Source organism: Ictalurus punctatus, chromosome 8, assembly GCF_001660625.3.
Source record: "Ictalurus punctatus breed USDA103 chromosome 8, Coco_2.0, whole genome shotgun sequence".
Taxonomy (NCBI): Eukaryota; Metazoa; Chordata; class Actinopteri; order Siluriformes; family Ictaluridae; genus Ictalurus; species Ictalurus punctatus.
Window position 1 is genome coordinate 24,741,919 of NC_030423.2, and position 10,960 is coordinate 24,752,878.

A 10,960-nucleotide genomic window follows, 5' to 3' on the forward strand; every position below is an offset into this window, starting at 1 on the left:
CAGTCTGTCTGCATACAGCCCTAAACAAATGGATGGAAGCTTTAGCACTCACAAAATAACTTCAGTTTTTCAGCCTTTACCCTCATCATTCATTTCGTGCTCCCAGCCGTCTGTGCAATTGACCTTTTATGGAGTTTTGTTGGTGTCAATAAATGCACATGAGCTGTCAGGAACATGTTTTACACTTTATGGGTGATCGACATACTATCTACACGCAAATACTAAGAAAATCTGCGTTTCCAAAACTTTTTTGTTCAGTTTGACTTATACAAATATTTACACACAACTTTACTAAAAAAATGATAATCAAGAGGTGCAATGATGGACTTGGATTCCAGAGATACACCAGTAGTGATTACATAACCCCCACCTGCCCTTGTGAAACTAATCCCGTCTGAATAGGGCTTAAGATTTTGACAGACTGAAAAATGACCCCATTCATAACATTTCACAGCTCATTTTTTTAGGGTCAGGGATATCAAATCCACAATACGCATGTATCTGGTTGCGCCAATTGGCCGATAAACTATGAGCAATTTAAGAGAAAAGGATTAGACCTAGTTTCACGTCTGTAGAACCTCTGCTCTAAGGCTAATGGTTTAATATTATATCAATACCACAAGAAATGAATATCATAATACGCTCTTATAGATCCTTTTAGAACATTGACCAACACCACCTACAAACAAATTTTTTAGATTTGACCAAATGTACTACTAAATGATTCAGTTTATTGGTTGAATAAGTTATCAGTTCAATAAAAATACCATTCAGCCCCTAGTTTGGCTCGCAATTCTGTAACAAACCTAAATAATGCGATGTATCGTTTATCATGAAAATCTCTTCAGGTATGGTGAGGATGATATTTCATTCACATCTCTACTCTATCACTACTTTGCTCTATGACCTGTCGTTCTCTGTGCCTGGTGGACGTTTGTCTCGAGGCACTCTGCCCAAGTTGTAGAACTCTGTGTTGGGTCTCATGTCTGTGAGGTGCGCCATGCGGTTGGACAAGGCAAAGAAGGCGGCGATGGAAGCGATGTCCCAGATATCCTCGCGATCAAATCCTTGAGCCTCGAGTGAGCTGAAGTGCTCGTCTGTTACTGTCTCACTGCGACACACAATCAGGGCAAAGTCCAGCATGGCTCGCTCCCGTGCAGTAAGCTCTGCAACTTTATAATTCACTGCCACCTGCGGGACAAGAGAAAATCAGCTGTGTGTAAACAGCTTATACAGTCCTGTCTGAAAGTATTGGAAATGTAGGGCCAATTCTTTTGTTTTTGCTATACATTGAAGATATTTGGATTTGAGGTCAAAATACAAATGAATGAGATGATAGGTCGGAATTTCAGCTTTCATTTCATGATACTGGTGCTTGACAGTTTGAAATTTTCTATATATGCGCATAAATATGACCTGAAACATCGGATTTTCACACAAGTCTTAAAAGTAGACAAAGAGAACCCAATTATATTACAAAAATATTATACTTGATCATTTATTTATTAAGGAAAAGGATCTAATATTACACATATGTGAGTGGGAGAAGTATGTGAACCTCTAAGATTAGCAGTTTAATTTGAAGGTGAAATTAGAGTCAGGTGTTTTCAATCAATGGGATGACAATCAGGTGTGAGAGAGAGCCCTGTTTTATTTAACGAACAGGGATCTATCAGAGTCTGATCTTCACTATACATGCTTGTGGAAGTGTATCATGGCGCAAACAATGGAGATTTCTGAGGACCTCAGAAAAAGATAAATTTGTTGATGCTCATCAGGCTGGAAAAGGTTACAAACCCATCTCTAAAGAGTTTACGCAATCAGACTGTGTACAAATGGAGCAAATTTAAGACCATTGTTATCCTCCCCAGGAGCGGTCCACCGACAAAGGTCACTCCACGAGCCAGATGTGTAATAGTCCACGAGGTCACAGAGGAACCCAGGGTAACTTCTAAGCAACTAAAGGCCTCTCTCACATTGGTTAATGTTAATGATTGTGAGTCCATCATCAGGAGAACATTGAACAACAATGGTGTGCATGGCAGGGTTGCAAGGAGAAAACCACTGCTCTCCAAAAAGAACATCGCTGCCCTTCTGCACTTTGCTAAAGATTACCTGGACGAGCCAAAAGGCTGTTGGAAAAATGTTTCATGGACAGATGAGACCAAAATACAACTTCTGGTTTAAATGAGAAGCCTTATGTTTGGAGAAAGGAAACCACTGCAATCCAGCATAAGATCCGTATCCCATCTGTGAAACATGGTGGTGGTAGTATCATGGTTTGGGCCTGTTTTGCTGCATGTGGGCCAGGACGACTTGCCATCATTGATGGAACAATAAATTCTGAATTATACTAACGAACTCTAAAGGAAAATGTCAGGACATCTGTCTGCAAACTGAATCTGAAGAGAAAGTGGGTCATGCAGCAAGACAACGACCCTAAGCACACAAGTCGTTCTACCAAAGAATGATTAAAGAAGAATAAAGTTAATGTTTTGCAATGGACAAGTCAAAGTCCTGACCTTAATCCAATAGGAATGTTGTGGAAGGACCTGAAGCAAGCAGTTCATGTGAAGAAAGCCACCAACATCCCAGATTGAAGCTGTTCTGTACTGAGGAACGGGCTAAAATTCCTCCAAGACGATGTGCAGGACTGATCAACAGTTACCCCAAACGTTTAGTTACAGTTATTGTTGCACAAGGGGGTCACACCAGATACTGAAAGCAAAGTTTCACATACTTTTACCACTCACAAAATGTGAGTGAATTTGATCATTTCTCAATAAATAAATAAATGACCCAAGTGTAATATTTTTGTCTCATTTGATTAATTGGGTTTCCTCCCTTCAGTTTCCTCTTCAGGAGATGAAATGCATTCTCAACTGGTGATTGACTTGGCCAGTCTAAAACCTTCCACTTTCCCCCCTGATGAAGTCCTTGGTTGTGCTGGCAGTGTGTTTTGGGTCACTGTCTTGCTGCAGGGTGCAGTTCTCTGTACAGTGGCACACAGAATGTTTCTCTAGACTGATTCTGCAGCTGCCGTCACGAGTTACATCATCAATTAAGATTAGTGAGCCCTATACATTTGTATACATGTTGTTTTCTAGATAAGCGGCTCACTTTTTTTTGGCATTCAGAATCTTTTGATAAGATTGGAGTTCAACATGGTGAAGCCATCTGAGGCTCTGTCTGCAAGTGCAATTACAGTGCAATTGTTTTGAGGAAAAAAAAAAGTCGTTTCTATGTAATTTTCCAATCTGAGACAAATATTAATATTTCCAGCATTTGTGACTAATGTTTGACTAATCTGGCTCTTATTCTCGGCTACTTTATGCTAAGAATTTGGCTGTATTTCCCAGTTGCCTAGCAATAGTGCTCTCATGACTTTAACATGCGTGAGATCATCAATTCACAATTTTCATTCGAAAAGCACTGTTAGCTACCTCAAAGTAACAGACTCACAGTTAGAATAACATTTGTCAAGATGATAACGTACATAAGGAAGGAATGACCACTGGTTACTTTTAGTTCATTAAAGAATGTAAGAGAGCCTACTGTGAGGAATCTGGGAGGTTCACAGACTTATATGGACTTATATGGCAACTACAACAATTCCTCATAAAACAAGCAAAAATTATAATGAAGGAAAGAAACGAGAACACACACACCTGATCAGCTAGCTTGGGCTTCTTAGAGTAGATACGGTGTAGTGCACTGTGTGATACGACGCAGTACAGGCAGTTATTGAAGGCGCTGGTTGCCACCACAATCAACTCCCGATCTGCCTTCGACAAACCTCCTGTAAAAACAACAACAAAAAAAACAAAGACACAAATGCATCTACAGTTTACTAAATACTATTTACTAAATAATTAAATACAAATCATAATCCATTGTGTGTGATATGTCTGTTTTTATACCAGTCTCTTTGTTCATGAGCAAATTATAATAAGCGAAGAAAGCTCGGAACTCGGCGGGTCGGTGAGCAAGGACCTTGAATACGTTTGGCAGGAAGCCACCCTGGGAAAGGATGTCATATTATATAGTACTATTCCTCAAATACACACACACGTACATATATATATATATATATATATATATATATATATATATATATATATATATATATATACATATACACACACACACACACACAGAAAGTAAGAGGGGAGATGACTAGGTTCCATACCTTCATCTCAACCTCCTCCATCAGCTCCACAATGTCATAGGGCAGGTTTTTCTTGTAAGGCACAGGATAGCGGCTGATTTTCTCCTCTTCGCTGCTGCTGCAGTGGCGGACGCTGACTGGTGTCCTGTGACACACCTTGTTGTCCTTCAGCTTGAGACTGGACTACAAGGGTTTAAACACAGGGGAGTTTACTGTTTGTTTTGAACTTATCATGCCAACATAGCAGCAACGTTAATCAAGTCATGTTAGTCTCTATAGGGGGGGGGTCACCAACCCTCTTCCTTGAGATCTACCTTCCTGGACATTTTCACTTAGGGGTGTACTCGCTTTTGTTGCCAGCGGTTTAGACATTAATGGCTGTGTGTTGAGTTATTTTGAGGGTACAGCAAATTTACGCTGTTACACAAGCTGTACACTCACTACTTTACATTGTAGCAAAGTGTCATTTCTTCAGTGTTGTCACATTAAAATATATAATCAAATATTTACAAAAATGTGAGGGGTGTACTCACTTTTGTGAGATACTGTAAGTACAGGGATGGTTCTGATTGTTTTACCCTAACATTACTAGGAATTTTTTCCCAGCCATCCTGAGTTAGTGCAATGTTATTTAAAGGTTATAGGAATGTTAGGAGAACGTTCTCTGAATCATAGTTCGCAATATAACACGAACGTTACATTTCCGTAAAGAAAACGTTCCTGGAAAACAAAATATCAGGTACCAGAACGTTCCGGGAACCAAAAACAAACGTTTCCAGAATGTTCTGGGAAAACTGTAAGCAGAATCCTGATCACATACACGGCCATGTTTACAATGTTACTGCTAATTACAGTATATGAAGAACACAATATGGTGGATTATAATAAAAATCAGAATGACATCATCCTAAAATAAGCCGGCAAACACTACACTTAGACATGAGAGTGATACAAAGTAATCAAGTCTAAAGCTATTTAAATTCAAGGTTAACACAAGGTATGATGCGTAGCACTGTTAATAATCCAACAAAGAAGAAACCTGCATTAGACAGGTTATTAGCAGGTAATAAAGCACTATATCATTCTAGCCTCATGCTCGAAATGATTAGTACAATCCTTACCCACAAGCCCATAGCAGAAGGTCGAACGACCCTCATGACACCGCGACACAACATTTCCTAACTTATTTTAATATAAAATACTAGCGCTGGAAAGTTTGCGAGCTAAAAAGTCCACAAGCAAAATCAATGTCAAAATAGCAAATTCTTTTGCGGTGGGGCTAGAGCACAACCAATCAGCGCGCAGGATTTTGTCACGCCTCCTTTCCTTTAACCAATCGTATTTTTGGAACGGTGAATATATTTAACTCCAGGTTACGCATCTCACTTCCTGCGAAAAAGAGAGGAGGCAAAATAAAAGTAACAGTTCGTTTAGCTGTTAGGTCTTCAACTTTAACTACAGACAGACAGACAGAGAGAGAGAGACACACACACACACACACACACACACACACACACATCCCTGTTTGTCTTCTGTGTTATTATATATTGTTATACATTGTGAATATAGCTTTACAAATGAATCATTGAGGAATCAAAGAAAGCCTCTGCGTCTAATTAAGCAACTATAACAACAACAGTCAGACTTTAGTTTTGACAAAGCGGAAGTGAGCGACCCGGAAGTTTATGTTCCTGCTACGTTCACATCCAGGAAGTGAATTCAGGTTTTGTTTTGCTAAATTGTGACTTTTCAGTCTATGTATTTTCTTTTTAATCAGATTGATTAAGCTCTGTGTTTGGGCTTGTAATGGGAGGATTTGGAGCGATGGCTAATGAAGAATCTCTGGATTATTCCGTGCATGAAGCGTGGAACGAAGCGACTAATGTTTACTTGCTGGTTATTTTGGTCAGTTTTGCACTGCTGATGTACGCCAGGAAGTAAGACCATTATATATATTAATATATATAAATATAACCTACAGTGACTATTAATACATATACACTAATGCATGGTTGTTATTTATTTATTTAGTTAGTTAGTTAGTTAGTTAGTTAGTTAGTTAGTTATTCATTCATTTGTCTTTGTAGCGCGTTAAATATTGCGTGAATATTCCCTTCACTGAACTTTGTCAACATTGTGTTGTTTTACAACCTGGAACTGAAATGGACTTCATTAGGATTATGTCTCATGAACGTGCACAAAATATTCCAGAATATTCAAATCAACAGCAAAATTAATTTACAAATACAAATTGCGAAACATCTCGATTAGTCCTCATGCAAACGGTTGATGTCAGAAATCACACAATTAGTTGAGTGGATAAACAAACAGCGTTCTGAAGGCCAAAAAGCTCTCAAAACCTGTCAGGAACAAATTTCTGGAAAAGTATCAGTAAGGGTTTACTTATAAAAGATATGTAGTGATAATGTAGATCACTATTAAATCCACAGAACACGGCACAACATACAACTTTGCCTAGAGAAATAACCAAGAGACTATCACACAACATGATGCAACCACCACCATGCTTCACTGGTATTCATAGTTTGAATAAATTGGTAAAATATAGAAATTCTATTAAATACTATAAGCTAATGATTCTCAAACATGTATAGCCCCTTTAATTGTAAAATAAATTAACCTTTCCTCTATCAGAACACACTGGATCCAAGTGACATTATTCATGCGATACTTGTTTCATTGATATGCGAGTTAATGAGGTTTGGAATAAACCTGTTTAATTCAAGTTACTGTGAACTCAGTAATAAATCTAATAACTCTGATAATAATGGGTTATGATTTCAATCTCTGTAAAAAAAAAAAATAAAAAAAAAAAACCTTTGGGAAATTCTGCTATAATCACTTCAGTGATGAAATAATTTATAGGGGCATGTAGTACTTCTTAGTTTTGTTACATCATGAATCATAAAACTCCCCTCATGTACTTATCTGTTTTGGGGATTCAATTTAATTTGCACACAGAAAACAGCCCCCTAAACAAGATATTTAACATCTGAACAATATGTTAATGTGTTTCAGCATTTTTTCTTCCATATTTGTTATTTCCGCAGGAATAAGAGGAAGATCATGCGCATCTTTACCATGCCTCCCGCGGTGGGATCTGCTCCGGAGCCGAATTTCTACGACAGCCTGCAGAAAGTGCGGCTCAGGCAGCAGCTGGAGATGTATTCTCTCTGTGAGTCAGACACTATCCTGATAACCTGCTCTTTTACACGACTAATTCAACGTCAACGCTTTCACAACAATAAAAAAAAAAACAACCCTTTCTCTTGTTTATCTTTGTAGCACGAAAGTTTGATCAGCAGGGCCAGGTGCAGGAATGTGTGCAGCTGTCGATGGAGTGAACGAAACCCAAGTGATTACACTAATGTGAAGAAGTTGTGTGTCGTAGTGATGTTTATGTGGAAAATATTTCAGCTGCAGCATTTTGATTTCTTTGGTCATCCAGAAGTTGAAAACACACACACACACACACACACACACACACACACACACAGAGCGCCCATTTTTTTTCACAATTGTTTAAAAGTGGAAAATGAGCGATATAGAATAAGAAAAGTACCTCATGTAAGTGACACAACTGAATTATGAGCATTTGCTGCCACCTAGTGGTTGTTTTTCAGTATTGCAGGTTCATGTACTAGCAAGATTATTATTATTATTATTATTATTATTATTATTATTATTATTATTATTATTATTATTATTCCTGTTTCTACAGCTGGATGAATATTAATGATTAGAAATACAGTCGTCCTTCTACAGTTATCTTTAAAAAAATTTACGAATATAAATATATAGGTTATATGGTTGGTCCCGTTTAATAGGTTTAAATGGTGGTTTACTTTTGTTTGGTAGTGTACGGATTTGGATGGAGCTCAGCCGTTTTTCAGAAAGCATACTTAAATTATTTGCAGTTCCTCATACTGATAAGGTGTAATATTATCAACATTTTCTAATTTTTTAAATTAAGATTTGGTGTAATGTTTTACGTTTGAAACGTAATGTGTTTTGAAAAACTAGGTCTGACTCCTGTCGCCCTCTGGTGGCCATTTGAAGTAATAGCAGTTCTGCCCTGTACAATTTATGTATTATATAATAATAATAATAATAATAACAACAACAATAATAATAATAATAGTAATAATAATAACATTAATTATTATTATTGTCTCTATGATGAATCATTTTCATTTAGAATTCCTCTACATCACACCTCATTTAAGTCTTTTTAAATTCCTGACCAGTGATTTGTTAAGACCATTAACAGCTTAACATATGTATATATTTGTGCCAGTTTGGGCTGTTTTTTTTTTTTTTTTTTTGGCCCAGAAGTGTAGAACCTTAGCTTTTTTGTTCTTCTGTTTCCCAAAGAACAGCATGGGTAATTCACATGGTTAAATAACATTTTGTTAAAATGAAAACAGATTAAGACAGACACGCCCCTTTTAAAAAGAAGGAAAAATTCTAGCAAAAAGCAAAGTGTAAATAAAGTAGTTAAAGAAAAATTGTTGTTTATGTTTAATGTCATCAATTTAAAGTAACTATTTCCTGGAGTAAATGATACACTTGAACCAATGCCTTATTTGTCAGACACCATTTCTTTCTTTCACAAGCTGTGTCAGATCGGTCTGGAAACTGGGATGGATGGGGATTTTGAGGATTTAGTCATTCAGGACAACTGAATCACATGTTTCCTTTTCTTTCTTTTAACCCCTGAACACCAGCTGCAACAACCATTTCAGTTACTCGCTTCTGCAATTAATTTATTAAGAACGAAACCTGAAGCAGTCTGAAATGTTCAGGTTTGAATAAATATACAACCTGGTGTTCTGTCGTTATATCACAGTTTCTGCTTACAGCTCGATATGTCGGTAAGGATCGAATCGAGTTCTCGATTCTGATTGGTCAGAAGGTGTTGATTAATTTCCTATAACCATAGTTCTGATAGTAATTCTAGCTGCAAGGTTTATATTAATGCATTATCTATTTCTATAGTAAAAACTCCTTCACAGGGACTTGTATGGTGGACTTTCCAAATAAACTGATTTAAAATGGTAGTGTAATTGTTGATACGGTGCATTAACTTCAAGAAAGAGAAAGTGGAGGAAGAACTGGATGTAGCTGCTACAACACGAGAGATAACAGGATTATTAACTTGGTTCATGTTCCGCAACTTTAAAGTTTAAGTATACACCGATCAGCCATTACATTAAAACCACCTGCCTAATATTGTGTATTCCACCCTTGTGTCGGCAAAACAGCTCTGACCCGTTGAGACATGGCCTCCACAAGACCTCTGAAGGTGTGCTGTGGGATCTGGCATCAAGACGTTAGCAGCAGATCCTTTAAGTTTTGTAAGTTGCGAGGTCGGGCCTCCATGGATCGGACTTGTTTGTCCAGAACATCCCAGAGACGCTGGATCTGATTGAGATCTGGGGAATTTGGAGGCCGAGGCAACACCTTGAACTCTTTGTCATGTTCCTCAAACCGTCCCTGAACAATATTTGCAGTGTCACTGGATGCGTTATCCTGCTGAAAGAGACCACTGACATAAGGGAATACCATTGCCATGAAGGGGTGTACATGGTCTGCAACAATATTTAGGTAGGTGGGACATGTCAAAGTAACATCCATATGAATGCCAGGACCCAAGGTTTCCCTGTAGAACATTACCCAGAGCATCACACTGCCTCCACCGGCTTGCCTTGCCTTATCGCTCAGATCCTCATGCTTGCCCATTGTTCCTGCTTCCAACACATCAACTTCCAGAACTGACTGTTCACTCGCTGCCTCATATACAGTAAGTGGCATTGTAATGAGATAATCACTGTTATTCACGTCACCTCTCAGTGGTTTTAATGTGATGGCTGATTGGTGTAAACCGGTAAGAAGTATGAGATTTAAATATATAAAACAGAATATTTACACTTGAAGCAAATGTTTGGATCAAAATGCCGCATCAGTGATTATTACAAAATCTGAGCCAAAGATTGTGGAAACATAATCTTCAGCTTAAATTGTACATATCGGTATATCTACTTCTCTAGCTTGAATGATTAGGGACCAGGCACCATGGATTAGCGAAAATGAACCTATAGTAAAGGAGAGAGAAATGTGTGTCAGAGGTGAAAAGGAGTCAGAATTCCAGTGCGTGTAAGTCATCTTTTACTGTTCTACTTTGATGCACATGAAAACTCGGAGATCTATGTAAAAAAAAAAAAAGATATATAGCATAATTCAAACAAAAAAAATCCCCATGTGAGATAATATTTCATATCGTAAGGTATTTGCTTTTTAAAAAAAAATTCTGACCCTGTGTCACTCATCTTTCTTTTTCCTTGCTTTCTGATTCATGCTTTCAAAGTTTCATCCCACGATGATTCACTCCAGTAAGAGAAATGGAATCTGTCAGGCTGATGCCTTATTTCCCACGATCCCTTGAGCTCAGGTCTCCATAGAGGTTTTATATCCTGAGCTTGTTTTCATCCAGAGCTCGGGGTGTCGGAGGTGTAATTTCATTCTTCAGCATCTCTTGTTTCTTTATCATTTATCAAATTAAATCCTCCTCTGTCGTTGTTATTATTATATAAGAGAATAGTCGAGTGTCCACACGTGTGTCGCACGTGACAGACACCAATAGATGTCACTTGTTCCCCTTTTTTTTTTTTCTTCTTCCTCTATCTGTTTTTTTTTTCTTCCACCAATCAAATAAAGACCCTGCTCTTGGACGTATTATTTGAGGGAACAGTAAGTGTCGATACGGCACAG

General features: G+C 37.8%; 2 protein-coding genes across 2 annotated transcripts; one reads left to right on the forward strand and one right to left on the reverse strand.

The window, feature by feature from the left end:
* Positions 1 to 711: 711 nt before the first annotated feature.
* Positions 712 to 5,466, reverse strand: si:ch211-175m2.5 (uncharacterized protein LOC568697 homolog). The gene is made up of 5 exons (XM_017474492.3): positions 5,290 to 5,466; positions 4,190 to 4,351; positions 3,921 to 4,020; positions 3,669 to 3,799; positions 712 to 1,191 (listed from the first exon to the last, which is right to left on the reverse strand). The coding sequence occupies exons 1-5, from the start codon at positions 5,341 to 5,343 to the stop codon at positions 901 to 903; spliced, it is 738 nt and encodes a 245-aa protein (XP_017329981.1). The 5' UTR covers positions 5,344 to 5,466; the 3' UTR covers positions 712 to 900.
* A 378-nt stretch (positions 5,467 to 5,844) lies between these two features.
* On the forward strand, positions 5,845 to 8,767 carry smim19 (small integral membrane protein 19). Its single transcript, XM_017474493.3, has 3 exons — positions 5,845 to 6,105; positions 7,240 to 7,364; positions 7,475 to 8,767. The coding sequence occupies exons 1-3, from the start codon at positions 5,975 to 5,977 to the stop codon at positions 7,531 to 7,533; spliced, it is 315 nt and encodes a 104-aa protein (XP_017329982.1). The 5' UTR covers positions 5,845 to 5,974; the 3' UTR covers positions 7,534 to 8,767.
* Positions 8,768 to 10,960: the final 2,193 nt, after the last annotated feature.

What these genes read in the sequence shown, in the direction of transcription:
- si:ch211-175m2.5 (XM_017474492.3), bottom strand. Translation starts at nt 5,343, where the DNA reads ATGTTGTGTCGCGGTGTCATGAGGGTCGTTCGACCTTCTGCTATGGGC. An exon ending in CTTCTGCTATGGGCTTGTGG is followed by an intron (nt 4,352 to 5,289) that starts GTAAGGATTGTA and finishes AAACCCTTGTAG; the next exon opens with TCCAGTCTCAAGCTGAAGGA. An exon ending in TGGAGGAGGTTGAGATGAAG is followed by an intron (nt 4,021 to 4,189) that starts GTATGGAACCTA and finishes ATCCTTTCCCAG; the next exon opens with GGTGGCTTCCTGCCAAACGT.
- smim19 (XM_017474493.3), top strand. Translation starts at nt 5,975, where the DNA reads ATGGGAGGATTTGGAGCGATGGCTAATGAAGAATCTCTGGATTATTCC. An exon ending in CTGCTGATGTACGCCAGGAA is followed by an intron (nt 6,106 to 7,239) that starts GTAAGACCATTA and finishes TTATTTCCGCAG; the next exon opens with GAATAAGAGGAAGATCATGC. An exon ending in GCTGGAGATGTATTCTCTCT is followed by an intron (nt 7,365 to 7,474) that starts GTGAGTCAGACA and finishes TTATCTTTGTAG; the next exon opens with CACGAAAGTTTGATCAGCAG.